The sequence below is a fragment of the Amblyomma americanum genome, chromosome 5 (genome assembly GCF_052857255.1).
Source record: "Amblyomma americanum isolate KBUSLIRL-KWMA chromosome 5, ASM5285725v1, whole genome shotgun sequence".
NCBI lineage: Eukaryota > Metazoa > Arthropoda > Arachnida > Ixodida > Ixodidae > Amblyomma > Amblyomma americanum.
In genome coordinates, this window is record NC_135501.1 from 172,140,388 (window position 1) to 172,157,840 (window position 17,453).

Below are 17,453 nucleotides of genomic sequence, written 5' to 3' on the forward strand. Positions count from 1 at the left end.
GAAATGTGTTCAACTTAAACTGAGCACAACGCAACAAGCAATGGAAAGGAAAATGATAGGTGTAACGTTAAGAGACGAAAGGAGGGCTTAGTGGGTCTGAAGTAGGACGACATCCTTGTCGAAATCAAGAAGAAGAAATTGGCTTAGGTCTTGTATGTAATGCGAAGGCAAGATAACCAATTGTCTTTAAGGGAAACGGAGTGGATTCCAAAAGAAGGCAAACGTAGCAGGGGTCTGCAAAAATTTAGGTGAGCTGATGAGATTAAGAAGTTTGCGGTGATACGGTGGCCGCAGCTGGCAAAGGGCAGGGTTAATAGGAGACGTATGATAGAGGCCTTTTCTTGCAGTGGGAGTTGTCAGGTTTATGATGATGATGAGTGAAATACTTTCTGGATAATACTCGAGACGAGCTGAGCTCAAATATTGGAATTGTACGTGTGAGCAATTCTTCAGTGTGCTCAACGCTGCATTGAATTACATTTTTTATTCACGCATATAAGGTCTCAGGTGTATACCGAATATTCATCAACGGAGGCTGGGGAGGGTACTTTCCCGAATCAGTCAACTATGATCGAGGAATTCCGGTGTATTTCTGGTAAAACCTGACAACTTGTCAAGAAGTTTATCCTTCGCAAAACACGTTGCCCTCTGGACACATATTCCAGTCAACAACAAAAAAAAATCGATGCGGACAATTAATTTCAAACTGAGTTTCATAGGGACCAACATAGACATCCTCTTTTTATCTATCCTGGGTGCACCTCCCGTACTGAGGAGAACAAGAAGGAAGACGTTCTGTAGCGCACATTCCTGCGCGCACGTGCTCGCGAGCTCCTGCAGGGGACGACCGTTGCCGGATTGTTTCAAAGCTCTCTCTTGCCCCTGAAGACTTACCCCGTTGCTTCGCCGCCTTTTAAGAAGCCCGGTCCATCTGCTGGGCCTTCATCTTGGTCTCGGTCACGAGAGGATTAAGTCACTCCTCCATTCGAGCCTTCGTGTGGAGCCACCGAGCCGGTTGCTTCAAGCCTACTGCAGCCCTGCCAGAGCGCAGCCATCTTGGCCTGCTGTTCCACCACTCCCGCCGAGTACTCCTGCGATTCCTGCCAGTCGGCGAGAGAAGAACCAGGTGCGAAATTTGCGTGGTCTCGCAATGCTCAGTGTTTTTATCTTCTGAGCCCATGTCGTCCTATTTGTACTCTGTGTCTTGCCAACAAAGCGCAGCACTCACTTTCTCGCACAGACACCACTGCGACCACTCAAATGGAGACCTGTAGTTTGGCGATCATCAGCGCATTTTTTTTTAAATCCGCTTATCGCATCTCCTCTCACACGCACTTTGGTCGGTGTTCAGTAAAGTCAGTCTTAACGGCACATGCAAACCACGCTTATCATTGGTCCGAAGAAATTTTAAGCCAGCTGGATAGTTCGATCGCGGTGGACTTTCTAAGTGTTATCGCATTATCCAGTTTGCATTGTCTCAAGTAACGCTGAGGGCGTCGGAGCAGACTAGATTTAAGGCGTATGTCTTACTTGCCCATTGAACGAACACTCGCGTGTATGTGTGTGCGTGTGTTTGTGCGTGCGCTGACACTCGACGGTACCCATTAGAGATGGAGCCTTAATGCAACCTGGCAGGTGGCGGTTAAACTAATGATTGGCCGCGCGAGGTTATTGATGAACAGCAACCTGGATCGCACAGGTCCCGCCGGTGGGAACACCTGTCGTCCCAGAGTGCTGCCGGGTGGCGGTTAAATTTGTTACTGGTCCCACCATGTTGCTGAGGAAGCGCGACCAGGGTCGCACAGGTCCCATCGGTGGGAACACCTTCAGTTCCAGGGCACTGGCAGGTGCCGATTAAATTAGTGATTCTTCGCGCGAGGTGTCTCGGGAAGAGCAAGGTGGGTCGCATAAGTCTCACCGACGGCAGCACCTGTCATCCAAGGGCAGTGGTGCACCGCTTGACCACTGCACCACTGCGCCAGGAGTGGCGTGAGGAATCCCAGGGATCTATGGCTGCTGAGTAGAGAAACACCAATTCTGCATATATGGCCACGAGCCGATTAGCTATCGCCTCATGCGTCAAGCCGGAGTGGGGGACACTGTTCGGCACCGACTTCCTTCACGAAGTGTCTTAAGTGCAAAGAAAGCCGTCTCCTTGTCTACGCTCGAGCGTCGCACTCGGCGCACCCAGTAGTAGCTCGTGTCGATGCGGCGAAAGCGAGTCTAACACGAAGAATTCAGGCAAGCTGAGTAGCATCATTCACAAAGTGAGCTGGCGGGCTTATGCATTCTCATGCGTAATCAGTCTTAAGTGTGTGTGCCGACTTTTATTGTACTTGACATCGCCGAAGTGGTGCTGAATGCTCGCCTGACAATCGTTCGATCTGACTTCGGCGGCAGTTTCTGCAGGCTTATATTTATACAATATATCAGGAGGTTACCTTCGTGGTAAGCACCCCAAGCATAGCATGTGTACGAATATTGATCAAGGTTTTCGAGAACGAAGCATTAGTAAGATTTTCTCATGAATAAACGCCTAAGCCTGTCTAGGCCATCAATTCGCTAAAGCACTCCCCCACCCATGTGAAGCTGTGAACGTTAGGATTCACCGATTCAGTTCGCGCCAGCTATTTATTGGCTCTTTCTTTTCCTGGACCTACACAAGCGCCGAAGCTAGGGCAACCTACCGCAGTTATGAGGTCGCCCATTTGTACACATCAAGGCGGCCGCGTAGGGATGAAGGTTGAATGCCAAAGCACCTAAGCGTCAGCTTTGGGGCCAACTAGAATTAAAGTTTGTCTAGAAAATTTCAGCTGGGACCCTGTTCTAAGCTGTATGGGTGCCGCGTACGTGGGGCAGTTACTACGTCAGTTCCTTTCCTCGAAACCAATTTTCATTTTTTTTTCTTTTTTTTCTTACGCCGGATTTAGAATCTTTGGTATTGAAAATTTTATTCAACGCTTAAAATTAATTTCGGGACATATGTAGCGAAAACTTTGTTATGTAATGTGTAGGCTTTTACTATAGCATCTATGCTAGAGGCCCGTGTACTCTGTGATATCAGAGCGCGTTAAATAACCCCTGTTGGTCGAAATTATCCGGAGCCCTCAAGTACGGCTTCCCTCATAGCCCAAGTCCCTTTGGAATGTAAAACACCAAAAACGGAACCTACTTTAAATTTTACAAGGAAAAACATAAACTGTATTAAACAAACATTCAATAGCACTCTATTGTTTCCTTATGCGAAATGCGATGTTTTCGTCCCAAACTGCCTTAATTAGCTCCAGCATTTAATGTTACCACGTACAGGGCTATTTCACGTCTATCTTAATACAGCGCACACGTTCATTTTTTGTCATGTATTTCTTGCAGAAATCATTTTTGTTTGTTCCCAGCTCGTGACTTGACACGATTTTCGCGTTACTTGTGACCTACTTCCGGGCAAATTATGTGTCGCGACTGTGGCTAATGCCACAAGAGTTATAGATTAGTGCTTCAAGCGTCCCAGAACTTTCACTGCATCCCAGTCAGAAATGGATCTCGGCCGCAGCGGTCGAATTTCGATGGAGGCGAAATACTAGAGGCCCGTGTAGTGGCGATGTCAGTGCACGTTAAAGAACCCCAGGTGGCCAAAATTTCCGGAGCCCTCCACTACGGCGCCCGTCATAGCTTGAGTCGGTTTAGGACGTTGATCCCCCATAAAACCCAAAACACTAAGCAATGCCGCGTTACTCGAAGGGGTTTCTTACGCCGTCTGCTTCAACTTCGGCTCGGTGAAACTTTGTAACGTATCAGGTCGTTTAGGTTTCAGCCTTTTCATATTTTGGTATAGCAGGCATGCAAAGCGACGGCCGCCACTATGGTGGTGGTAGTGGTGGTGGTACTGGTGGTGGTGGTACTGGTTGCTCCTCATGGGTTTCTGTGCTGTTGGCTTATCTCCAATTCTATTTTCTCGGCAGCTGTGTCGCGGTGTAGAATTTGCTGTCGGTGAGAGGTGGTAAACTTAATAGCATGCCCAGAAGAAGCAGCTGGAGCATGCTTGGCATCCGCCAGCTGGCGTCGATCCCCGATGCCGCCTTATACCCGCCGGTCTTCTACAGGGGGTGCAGCATTTCAAAATGATTGGTCGTCGGCGCAGCTTTGGTGAAACGCTTGGGAAAGCTTATTTGGTCGACCCTCTCCTCGACGGATTATCGATCCTCGAGTGACCAAAATCAGTCCTTTGCGCTTAAGTTTATTGTTAGATTATTTTTTTACTCCTGAATCAATGCTAGCGTACAGACGTCGTCAACCCTCCTTCCGGAAATCTGACGTCTATTGAAGTGCAGCCTCCAGCCCAAGCGAAGAACCTTCCCCCTTCATATGCGTGAAAGTTAGTGACGGCAAGTAGCAGTGCCTGCGCGCTCTGTTCTTCTGCCTTCCTGCGTTCCACCACACTCACTTGGCACTAAAGAAAGTTTGTTTTTTTCATTGCATTCTACCAGGTGTGAGACGGGGAAAGCACGATGCAAGCTGTGAAAGAAACGTAAGGTTGTGTAGGCTGGACTCTAGCGGAGAGTGCTTTTTCAAACGGCACGCAAATCGGAAAAACTACGCAGTGCGCATGCGGAGCAGAGGTCCCGCTGAATGTAGCGCATAATGGAGATAACGAAACAGCTACGGAGTTTTTCTAAGATTCTGCAATAACACCTCGCCTAGCTGTATGCACTTATTTTCACTTGAACATGCTGTATATCCTGTGCGTTGCCGTGTTATGGTGGAATCAGTGCGTCATAATAATTGCTGAGCTCGTTACAAAGCATGTAGTCATTTTGATCGTATTTTTGCTTACAGGCCACCCGGTATCAGGCGTCCCTGTCACGAAGCAGTCCACAGAATTTTTCTCGAACTGCAAGTTTTCTCATAGACTCGTCTAACCATGAGTAAGCTCCGGTATTGATTTCTCTGTTGTATATTTCAAGCCCTTAACTTTTTGAATTTCATCCTGCATGTTGTTCTCTATTGATCTTGAACTGCCATCGAGTCGCTTTCTCCGGCACTTGTAGTCATTGCTGACAACCAAACCCGCTTTCATCTTTCAGATGAAATGTCAATGTTCGACGAAGGAGGTAAGTTTTGCATTGGCGCAACCAGCTGGTGGTGTAAACGTTTCCAAAAGCAAAAATAAAAATAAAAAAGGTTATTTTGCATCTTGTCTTACGCTCGAGTGACGAGTCCCTTGCGCTTTCAGAGGTTGATGCTAGACTACAAAGTAACCCACACACTTGCATTTAATCAGAAAATACCCAACAATTCTGGACAGAAGCATTTTTCAACAGGAAAGGTTTTTGAACGCAATTTTTTTATATTTTGTAAGATTTGACTATAAGCATCAATATATCCGCAGATCGCTCGACGGCAGTCTAGCATTTTTTTCTATTAACGTTTTTGTTATTGTCAAATCGGAAAATCACATTAAGGTATTACAACCTATTATTACACGTTCTGATGTCTATCGCTACTCCTTTTTTCCCGATGCTGTAGAAATTTGGAATCAACTTCCAAGTGACGTTGTGGACCAAACAGATGTAGAAAAATTTGTGATAGGTGTGAACGCGTTCCTGGAAGATTGCTGTGCAAATCTGTAATTCTGTGTATTTGAGTGTTTCTTTTTTTTTTTAGCGAAGAGAATTGCACTTGTGTCTATATATGTTTCCCTCCCTGTAATGACCCTCATGCAGAGGGTTAACAGTATGAATAAATAAAATAAAAATAAAAAGCGTTTCCTATTGGTTTTCTCTCGCCGTCTTAACTGTTCTATGCGATCGATTTAAACACTTCAAAAGAAAGGTTTTTCTATATATTGAAAGAATGGGAAATCGCCTCCAATATTTTAATATTTCCATAAGAGTGTCTTAAAATTTTTAAATTTTCAAAATTTTTGTCCGAGAATGCTGGGCATGTAATTGTTAAGAGCCGTATCTCCTGCCAATCGTGAGGTATGATCGGCACTTGTTTGAGAATCTGCTGTACGTGTAACTACGGAAGGAAAGGATTCTTGTCAACAAAGCCTGTATTTTTCAGTCATTCTGATGCAGTATATTATCGCAAAGAGCTACATTTTTAGGTCGTGGATGTGTTATTTTTTTGAAGTTATTGATTTTTCAAGGCGTTCTTTAAACAATTGTTAACCACCTCACAGGATACTTTGAGGTTAGTCGAATGAATAGTAGCGATTTAATTAGCGCTCCGCTGTTCATTCTCGACACTATCCAACTCATAAGTTTTTGGAGCGAGCGAAATCAAACCATAAACCCCAAGGAAACACATGTGTAGTTGAACATTCTCTTGAGTACCCCCTCCCTGAGAGGCAGTGTAACGAGACCCCAGGAGTCCTTCCTTAGCGCTATATGCAATTGTTGAGAGCACCCTACTATCTTTCGTCTTCCGGAATCAACAATTTGGGTCTTAAACCGAAATGAGGCAGCATCGCACACGTTCTGAGGCGCGTCATGTTCGGTAATGCACAATGACGTCTGCCACGCGAGGCTCGCTTAGCTGCCGCTTCGTTAGATAATGCACCCAGGGGCCGTATTCCATAACCTGTCCATTTTAAAATGACAGTTTCCCGCCCTTCTGATCCTCTGTCATTGGTCACGCAGAGATACCTGCCGCATTGAAGCGTCTGTGGAAAGCGACCGGCCCATTGGGCAGGAGACGACCGGACATTTCTGTTGGCTGCTATTGACTGCGATATAGAGCCACTAGTGAGGTGCATCGCAGAGCTCTGTCCACAGCAGGCGACCAGACCTGCTCCCTGGCTGCCATTGGCCGCGATATGCCGCCAACGGTGAGGTGCGGTCGCCTTCTACCCAATGGCCGGGTCGCTTTCCCTAGACGCTTGAAAGCAGAGGGTATAACTGAGTGACCAATGACAGAGGACCAGACGGACGCGAAATGGCCGTTTTAAAATGAACAGCTTATGCATTGAATACGGCCTGGTGTCTGTAGTGATAGAATACGGCAGGCTGCACCGCGTCTGTGCAGCGCTTTCTAATTGCTGCTGTACTCAGCATGCTATGAACAGGGCGCTATAGGAGTATTTTGTTTTAGAGTGGCTGCACCTCCAGCCGAAGCCGCTAAGCACCAGCTTCTGCTATCGCCAAACACGACGGCACCCACCATGGCCAATCAGTTTATACATCGCAAAAGAAGATCAACCAAGGAACCCAGCTCTTGCAGCAATTAAACTCTTAAATAATGTTAACAAGGGACCATTGGCTGAGTATGTTGAACGGAAACCTGGCGCGCCTACCACGATGTAAATGGCCGAACTAGCCGCACTGAATGGAAACGACAGCCACAGCACAAACGTGTTGCTTGTCTTTGCCTTGCGGCAGCCAACGTTTGTCGCTTTTGCAGCTAGCCATCATCAGACGCAATTAATTGTGTGTGACTTCCTTGGCGTGACTGTTTCGCTCTTTTCTAGCCATGTCAATGATGAGCGGTAAGTACTGCAACTCGTCGCGGTTCTGTGACCGGTATTAAGTGTCCTCTTGCCGCGAATTTGCCATGTGTGCTTCCTATTAGCTGCGCGGTGTACCAACCATTACGCCTCTATTCAAATAACGCCGGCTAAAGCATGAGCTATATGTATTTAGCGTCTCGGGTGTTCCAGAAACGGTGCAACAAGCCTTGTCTCGATTTTTTGCCTTCCGTGAGATTGCTAGTTGATACAGTGCGACTTTATTTTTTGAGTCAACATCCTGTGGTGTGTAGCCGCTGCTATGTATAGCATTTTTTTTATTCTGTTCGCCTTCTTGTTAAAACGAGATTTTATAGCTTTCACGGATTCAGGTAGCGGTTTCGTTGCAGTATGAAGTTTCGCTGCAGTATAGCAGTATGAAAGCTATGATCTACAAATGCCTGCGGCCGTATGTTATAAGGGTCCATAATCAACTTTCCACTCATTCATTTTTGGCCCTCTGGCATTGGTCACTGGTGATAGGTGACGTAGCGATGGCTTTCAAGCGTTTGTGTGAAGTGTAACAGAGAAAATCGAGTTAGTTGGTATTCGAACTTAGAATGCATAATGGCACCGCGCCAATGAAAAGGATGTCGGTTGTTTCCTGTCTGTATTCCAAGGTGATTCAGTCACGCAGCGCAAGTACCACGACCAGGTCTTTGGCAAAAATGATGGTGGCAAGGGAGATCAATGAATTTCTGGCGTCACTGCTTTTTATTGACCTATGATTCATTCAGGCGCATCTTGCTTCAGCTCAGACAATTTCATGAACCGTAGACTCTGAGACGAAGCATTTGGTGTAGCAATGAGCAACGCTTGATCTTCACAGCAGTTACAGCGCTGAATATGAAGGTCGAACAAGTGCATACCAAACAAATCATGAGAATTTTGATGGAGGCGGAATTCTAGAGGCCCGTGTACTGTGCGATGTCAGTGCACGTTAAAGAACACCAGGTGGTCGATATTTCCGAAGCCTTTCACTACTGCTTCGCACATAGCCTGAATCGCTTTGGAGCGATAAATTTCAATAAACCAATAAAAACCATGAGCATGTAATTTTGGAATTAAGGAGATTGAAAGAAAGACGCGTCACTCAGCAGCTTCACGTCACTACATGGGCCGTGGTCACGGGCCGTGGTCAGCCTCTGTCTGACAACGGGGTTCACAGCGAAAGGATCAAACGCACAAGAAATGCACCAATTCACACAATGGATAGCATTACCGATAACTAATGATGTTCGAGACCTGCTGCAGATGTCCATTCTTTTTTTTCAGCTATTGAAAGCAGTGAGATGTCGCGTAAGTATCAAGACCCTACATCCTTGACGAACGATTGGCGCGCGTGGAAGTACCACCCGTCCAGTGCGCATGGAACAAACCAAAGACAAACTTTGATCTGAGACCTTACCGAATAATTATTTCGACGAAGCGGCAATTGCGCAGCCGATTCCATATATCGCAATCAAACAGAACTCCAAGCCTAATCCACATTCACATCACCTAGCAGTTTCATAGCGTCCGGAATGACGACAAAGAATTTCGCATGGGCAGTAGAGATTCTATTCTTTCTTGGTGACTGGGGAAAACTGCATATAGGGGCCGTATTGTTAGCCCCAGGTTTCGAGTGAACGTGCAAGCTCCGCGAAACATGTGTCACGCTGTTGGGCTGACGAGCTCTAAGCGACGATAGTAGGGCGCGATTTCGCGATGGACTCCGAAGAAAGGAGAACTACCAGATTAAGCGAAACCTTGGCTTAAAATTCAGTGCCTCCGCCTATTCTTTCTTCCGGGACGAGGAAAAACTACATTTTCATCTACCACGAGTTCTCGCCTAGAATTGTTTTCCCAATGTGACCCGAAGGCAAGTAAGGAAGGTATTCGGCTGCGCAGTACGAAGTTACTGCACCTTATTCAATGCCGCCGCAGTTTTGTTGGACGGTGCTGAATTGCAGACGCCCACGACGTAATGGACGTTAAAAATGCCCAAATGTTCGAAGGTAATCTGGAGCCTTTCACTACGACGTCTGCCATACAGCAGGCGCACCTTTAGACCGTTATATCTTAATCGCCATACCTTTGCAGATCGTTCCATTCATAGGTTAACTTTGACACAGCATACCATACCGTATAACATATACCACATCATATTATGACATACCATTCCATACTAGAATCTACCGCAAAGAATGGTGTGCGCCGAAGCACGTTTGACTAAAGCTAGACGAGATGCTGCCTTGAAGACTGGCGGAACCGAGGAGTCAGAGTTACTTGACTGCTAAGAATAGTGAGACCTTTAGAGAGTGGCTTCACAACATATTTTCTTGCTTTCCTTCGCCTCAGCCTTGGAAGAAACCAAAGAAGGCGAGTAAGTATGCCGTTAGATAACTTCGGTAACCTTCGTTTTTTTTCACGATCGTGGTCATGTAGTGGCTGATTATGCACAGAAGTCTCGAATGCATGCCCAAATTTTGCCCAGGCCACCGTATGAAGCTTTATATGTGATTCCGTAGGACAACATTTTGCACAGTGTGCTGTGTTCCCAAACAAAGTACAGAAAAATGGACACAGACTATGCACGGACTATTAACTCTATTCTAGTGGTTACGTGTATACATAAAGATTAACAATTCATCACATCAGCAAAGTAAACAAAAATGGCTTTCATGTTAATCACCCTCTTATATGTGGAGCTTGTCTCAGGGGCTTTGATAAATTCAACTTGTTTTTAAAGCGGGGGTGCATTCAGCGCTGCACGTTCGCCTGTATTTGCCCACAAAAAAAATTATTCCGTCCGTCCGATGTTCGTCCATTCCCTACGCGGGAAAACTATTGTCTTCAACAGCGCCACTAACACTGCCACGTGCGGGCAGAAAGAAGTACACAAAACAAAAACGTCTAAAAATTTCGCCGAACGTTGTTCCTGCGATTCTGTTGTTTCTATCTTCATTTTTTGACTGGCAGTGATAGTGGTACATTTGGAGATAGTGTTTTTGCGTGATGTGGATGTACAGATGAAGGGACTGGTTTCAGATTTGTCGCTTTTGCTGGCGGGTTCTTCAGAAAAGGTCACATGTGAAATCCATCACAACCAACACGCGCAGTCGTGCTTCAACAACTGGTGCTCGAAGGTGACACGTTTTATCGCGAAAATGCGCTTTCCCGCAGATCCAGCCAGAGGTCACCTCTACTCCTCCTCCTGGCCCTCTGCCTGATCCTCGGAATGCTTGGTGGCACCGGATACCTGGCAGCTACGGGTGAGTGGACTGTGTGTGCTTCCGTATAACTGACTCTGCAGTACTGACGCACAGTTCTCCTGCTGGGTCCCTACACAGCTTTTTGCGGTACGGCACACATTGTCAGCGCGTAGGCGAGAACGAAATTTGAACAGGTTCCACTTTTCATTGTCGGCAGCAGGACGGACGCTAACGATATTCAGTAGCAGTAGTGTTCCTATCTCTATTTTCTGTCGTGTACTAACCAGCTTCACAGCACCATGTGCTTCTTAAAAGAGCTGGTGAAATTTGTTTCACTCTAAGTATTGATGAATGAAACCAATAAGACGCATTTTTTTTCAAATTCTTTCACAAGGCTGGGAGATCGAGCAGGTATTGGTTTGGTTTATGGGGCTTAACGTCCCAAAGCAACTGAGGCTATGAGGGGCGCCGTAGTGGAGTGCTCCGGCAATTCATTTGCCTCCGCGCTGTGCGATGTCAGTGGACATTAAATATTTCCAGGTGTTCGGAATTAACCCAGAGCACTCGACTATGGCAGGACTTTCTTCTTTCACTCCCCCCAGCCCTTCCGTCACGGCGCGGTTGAAATGTCGATAGTGATGTGACAGTAACAACGCCATTTTATTTTCTCAAACCAAACTGACATTTTCTTCTCATGTATCACGTGGCCCACATTTGCTTCGCAGATGCGCCAAAAAGAGAGAGAAAATAGGACCTGAGTGTTAGAGTTGAACGTGAGTGAAACATGAACTCCTGGAACATGAAATAATGGCGATATATTCCCATGCTGCTAGAGGCCCCTCAGGTACCTGAGGGGGGGAGGGGGATGCGGGGAGCCTTCTTTTTTGGTACTTTAAGGCATGTTCCTACAGTGTTGCTACCAGCAGGAAGACGTACGCTCAACGCAGTACTGCATATATGACACAGGTGTGACTGATCACTGAAGATTTCATTGCAAACATACCGCCGAGTAACTGCCTCGCATGCGCCAAAGCAGGGCAAAAACCTGTATAATTATTTAAAGATCAATTGCATTCAGCATAAGCGCTATATTTGCTGAACTTCGACAAGAATTGCCATGCATCTCTACCTGGAACTCAAAGAATCTGCTTGCCTTATGTATTTACTTACGAAAAAAAGAACAAATGGTGCACCAGTAGCATTAAAACGTGAAAAAAAATGTATTATACATGAAGTCAGTTATAATACACCGTTCACCTGTGGAAAATTTCACACAGTTCCGACAGGGGAATGTGCGAGAAAAGAATGCGCAGGCACCAAAGATAAATAAGTAGAATATTAGTAAAGAATATTAGTAAGAAATAGTAGAAGAAGATGGTACCTTGTCCTTTCAGTGTAACTGATTACCTGCAAAAGGACTGCACGTTTCGGGGATGTTCCCAATCTGGACTGCCAAAAAGGTCGTTAAGGAAGCGAAATTTTTAAGGCCTTCCAGACAGCGAAACATGGCGACTCTTGATTAAGTTCAGTTTCTATAGCTCTTACTTTAGGAGATACTGATCTTCTGAATTATCATTCGTAGATTACTTGTCCTGGTTTGCCGCATGCGTGGCTTTATTTGGCGCTTTGTCACATATAAAAAATATATTTTTTTTAGTTGTTAGTCTCTTCCATGTCCTCTACTCTTCTCTGCTGTATAAGTACGTCTTCTTTTGGCAGTGAGTTACCCTTTTTACCACGCACTGCAAACAGGCCCACCGTTCAGCTTTGCTTTATCTCATGATGTTTCTCCTGGCCGGCGTGCTTGTAATCATGTAGGTCCAGCTGATGACTCGACCGAAACAGTTCAGCCCGTAGGCTCGGATTCCATTTACATACAGGGTAAGTCCCCCAGCACCGCCACCCAGAACGAAATCAGGTCAGTGTTGATAATACGCCCGCTTCCCATGTTGCATGGCGTCCTTCTCAGCACTTTCAGAGCGCAAGGCTACCTTTCACATTCATTGCTGCTTCCACACTTAACGATTTTATCCAGGGTCAGCTAAAGGGAGCGCAATTTTCCGTTCTAATGGCAACGTTTGGATCGCAATATACATGGTGTGTCACTTAGGACTTCAAAGTTTAAAAATAGGCTTTTTGATTTAGAAGAATGTTTATTCAGCATAGCGTTGTCCAGTACATTAGAATACAGCTCATATGTACTAACTAGCTGGCTGTTTAATATTAAGCAGCTAACTTTTAATTAGGCTTCTTAATTATTGAGAGTTGTGCAGCCCAGTGAAAATAATACCCGTATCACTTTTTACAGTTTCGAAAACGCCGTTACTCTCGGTGCTGTGGTACAATATATGTTCCCTACATCGCGCGAAAACGCAGGCAAAGCAATCTCTCCAGTGCACGTAACCCGTTGAAATAGCAGTTGATAAGCCGAGATCGAATTGATCAATATCTTGAAGTGAGAACAGTGTTTGCCAATTCAATTTCGCCCTACCATCTGCTATCTATCCTGGTTGGCTCATTTGGTAGAGCGACTGCTCCGGTGAAGCGGTAGGCCTGGGTTCGAAACCCAGACCAGGAAGAATTTTTCTTTACCTACGATCTTTCTGTGAAAGTTGTTTAGCTTATTCCTGAAACTGTAGTGATGCGCTTGGATGGATGCCAATCAGTAATTACTACCTTTTTGCAATAAACTGGCCACAGCGTATGAATGGAAACTGTATGTTGAGCTGTGGTTTATAGTTTATTTAGCCAAGTAAATGCATGTGTTAAGCTTCTGTGAAACACGTAATATGAAGCTTTTACTAGTAATGTTCATATGCTTGATATTTCGGAGCTAATATAATGACTCTTTCACTCTCAAGATACGCCGAGACAAAACCATCTTATGCTAAATTAATATAACCGACAATAGTGATGGTACTGTTAAGGCCCGCTGCCTCCGGAGATAGCTCGGAAACCATTAAAATGTAATTTCTTTCGGTCATGAGCAAAAATTTTATGTATGTAACCTCATGACGTTCAAAAAAATCACGCGCATTTAAAAAAGTAATCGTTTCCTAAATGCTGTCACACATGTGCAACTTTTGCAGAAACTTTGATATACATTGCTTGCCTAAAGAGCTTCTGTCAGCACTTTGAAACCAAAACGTAACAAGGTTTTGTATAGGGCATTGCGGCACAGCAAATATTGGGAAGAAGCTACAACGATACTCACATGACTCAAATTGAATACGGCCTTTTTTATTTATTCGATACTGCAGACCTCGTTCAGGTCCAAACCGAGTGGTAAGGTGGACAATAATACAAATAAACAATGCATCAATCAATGGAAACAGACAACAATGAGTCATTCTAGTCTGTTATAGTTCGAGGGAAAATGAAAATTTGAAATACATTTGTCTGTGGAAAATAAGGGGTTAGTTAATTCGGATGACGGTGTCGAGAATGCCTTGACGTTGAACGAGACAGATAGGATGAAGAGTGAATTGCTAAATATCGATTAAAATGCATGGAAAGGAACCGCAATCAAAGATTTTTCCTTCGTTGCTCAAGAAGTTCAGTGCCTTTATAACTCATTATTTGTGAAAAAGATTCATTAACGAGAATATCTTGAATAGATAAATTTCACAGCTTTCCTCTGTACCCTTTCAAGATATTTTATATTCTGTTTAGTAAACAGGTCCCAAAAACGCATGCATATTAAAGTTTAGGTCTAATGAGTGAATAATAAGCAAACAATTTTACGTTACGTGGAGAGTTCTTAAGTTTATGTCGCAAAAAAATACAATTTACGCATGACCGAAGAAAAAAGTATTGTTAGTGTGTCAATTCCTTGATAAACTGCTATCAGTTTGGACACTCAATCACTTATATTTGGTTTCTTGCTGCAAAGGCGGCGAACCTAACGTGTACATAAAAAGGAGCGCAGTTCTTTGACGAGAGAAAGGAAGAAAGACCGTCTGTTCAGTGTTAAGCCGCATTCCCCAGATTTTGCACCAATCAAACAATCAAATATGCCAGCAAGAGAAGCATTCAAATGATTTGAACATTTGTTGAAGTGATTTCTCGAAAAAGCACACAATCATCCGCAAACAACCTGATTTGCACATGCAACTAATTGCAGTAGCAATATCTTTTATGCAAAGTAAAAAAAAGCAATGGTCCTTGGAATCCTTCTTGAGGGACTCCTGAGTAGACCGGGATACAGCTAGATTGCTGCCCATTAATTGTTAACAACTGGCGGCGGTTTGTTAGATAGTTCTTTATCCATGCGATCAAAATTCCTGGAGGCTGAAGAAGTGTAAGTTTAAGCATTAGCTTGTCATTTGGAACTGCGTCAAAAGCTTTGCTAGAATCAAGAAATACAGTGTCAATTTGACCATTTTTATCAAGACATGAGGCGAGTGAATGTAATACTGTGACTGGTTGTGTTACTGCTGAATAGTTCCTTCTAGATCCTGAACATTAGACAGTAATGAGTGCTTATCTGAAAATTCATTAATCTGATTGACAACAATATGTTCAAATAGTTTACAACATGAGGATGTCGGTGATGTTGGGCGGTAATTTTCTAATAATGAACAGCCGCCCTTCTTGAATACTGGCACAACTCTGGCTAACTTCCAGTCATTCGGTAATTTTCCAGAAAGTAGTGAAGCGCGAAATATTGGCATAGTCGCAAATTTGCACCTGCAACAAGCATTTTTGGGCGCTCTTTGTAATTCCAGTTTTCAAAAACAACTTCGACGCCATGAGCTTAATCCGTAGTTGGCAAAAATAAGCTGTTTGGATGCAAATCTGGCAATCGTAATACATCATGGCATAATGCTTTAACTGAATGTTCCATAAGTTCTGCTTCAAAAACTAATGAATCGCTTGTCCTTCGGTTTGCGGCAGGCAAACAGTTTCCTAGCGCCATTCATCCGCGATTCAATTGGCTTAACATCAATGGCTTCTTGTTTTGTCTTCTCAGTAGGGATTTAGACTGCAAATTGTAGGTTATAGCGTCGCAAAGGAGCCTATGATCTATCAGGAACGCAGCGTTGGAGGGCTTTTAGATATTTTAGATAGCATAGGGTCATCTTAATTTGGGTGACATCGCATAGCACACATAGCACACACATGGCATAGCACACACATCGCATAACGCCTTACGCGCTTTGCCTCAATCGAAGCGCGGCAGCCGCACCCAAAATTCAGACCCGGACTTTCAGCTCATTCGCTCACTGTTTTAACCACTTGCACCCAGCACAGAGTGCTTGGAATGTTTGCAGTGGTTAACGAACTAACAAAATGAAACCGAAATTTTACATGTTATAGACTTTGCAAGGACTAAATAAGTCGTCAACTGACTAGGAACGCAAACTCGGCGACAAAACTATCTGAACCGCATGCTCCATACACTAAGCCGGTAGCTCTATTTTTAGCCGCCTCTTGGAGGGCACCTTTGTGGAAGAGAAAGATCAAGATTTTGACTTTCCTCTCCACAAACGTCGCTAAAAGTGCTAATAATATTAGTGTGGCTATTAAGAGCTACTGGCTTCGTTTATGGAGTACGCGGTTCAGACACTTTCATCCCCGAGTGTATCTTTTCTTTTAAAGTTCAACGCTGAGAAGGTTTCCCCAAGTTCGCAGCCCCCAAAACACGGGGCCCATGGGGAGCTTGTGCTTTCGCATCCCAGAGTGGACCTCTCACATTTCAGAAAACTAACTTGGAAATTGACCCTTGCTATGCCTTGAGTGTCTAACTGCATGAAATGCAGCGGGTTAATCCTTATCGGAGGATTGATTCTTGTCGGAGATAACCCAGATGATTATCTCCCTTTGTAAATATATCCGTGCTCCACTCTTATTAATTTGAGTTTAGACCTGTGTTTGGGACATGGATTTTTGCTGAGGCCAATACATGTACACCAGCACTAGTTACACAAGGGACGTCTGCCAGTATTATCATGTTCGTCTCTAAAATACGCTTTTCAGTGGCAACATATGATGAAGGGCAGTAACCACACGTCACTGCGAATTAAAACGCAAAGGCTGTAATTATATCGAAGAAACTGAACAAGAAGTGTAAGGAAAGATACAATTCAAGAAAGCATAGCGGACCCGTGCGTTCTTAGTTCGCGCTTACTACAGCTTGTAATAGAGATCGCCACCAAAAAAAGAAAACAAATAAAACAAGACACTTCCGCTCTGACAAACAGCGGAGCGTGGGACATTGTCTACAAAAGGGTATTAATTTTTAGCCTCCTCGCTGTGCACCAACCTTAATTTCTGCTGTTGCTACAAAATCCGCTTTTATGCTTTCAGTTCCGGTCACTGTCGCAACAACTACCACGCCCGATTCAACTACGCTCCCGACGACTTCGACTGAACGACCCACGACGACCACTAAACGCACTACTAGTACAACAATGAGGACCACTAAGAAAACCACGACCACCAAACTAACTACGACGACGCCTGAAACCTGTAAGTCCAGAGTAGGGCTGGAATGCCATATTAAAGTGCGCCTCCACGTATTTTAGCAGAGGACGATAGAAAACGGCATCAATTTTTCCTGTTTTCTATGCTGCACATTCCTGGTTGGACAGAGTTTTCACAGTCCAAAAAATTTGAAAGCTAGAGCAGAGGCGTTCCTGTTACTGTACGAGTTTTTGAACTCGGTGATCTATCGCGGCTTACTGTTGACGCTGGCCACGGCTGATAACGCCCACGTTTGTCCAGGCTCCGCTCATGGCGCCAAATATTTGCGC

At 44.7% G+C, this 17,453-nt stretch overlaps 1 protein-coding gene and 1 non-coding gene across 2 annotated transcripts; both read left to right on the plus strand.

Annotated features, from left to right (window-relative positions):
• The first annotated feature begins 850 nt into the window (after window positions 1-850).
• LOC144135303 (uncharacterized) lies at window positions 851-17,157 on the plus strand. Its single transcript, XM_077668013.1, has 9 exons — window positions 851-1,126; window positions 4,834-4,922; window positions 5,082-5,108; window positions 7,469-7,486; window positions 8,780-8,803; window positions 9,845-9,869; window positions 10,670-10,758; window positions 12,517-12,616; window positions 17,008-17,157. The coding sequence occupies exons 2-9, from the start codon at window positions 4,919-4,921 to the stop codon at window positions 17,069-17,071; spliced, it is 351 nt and encodes a 116-aa protein (XP_077524139.1). The 5' UTR covers window positions 851-1,126; window positions 4,834-4,918; the 3' UTR covers window positions 17,072-17,157.
• On the plus strand, window positions 13,203-13,276 carry TRNAT-GGU (transfer RNA threonine (anticodon GGU)). The gene has a single exon. It is a non-coding gene; the product is annotated as a tRNA-Thr (tRNA).
• Window positions 17,158-17,453: the final 296 nt, after the last annotated feature.

What these genes read in the sequence shown, in the direction of transcription:
- LOC144135303 (XM_077668013.1), top strand. An exon ending in TGAAAGCAGTGAGATGTCGC is followed by an intron (nt 8,804 to 9,844) that starts GTAAGTATCAAG and finishes CCTTCGCCTCAG; the next exon opens with CCTTGGAAGAAACCAAAGAA. An exon ending in GAAGAAACCAAAGAAGGCGA is followed by an intron (nt 9,870 to 10,669) that starts GTAAGTATGCCG and finishes GCTTTCCCGCAG; the next exon opens with ATCCAGCCAGAGGTCACCTC.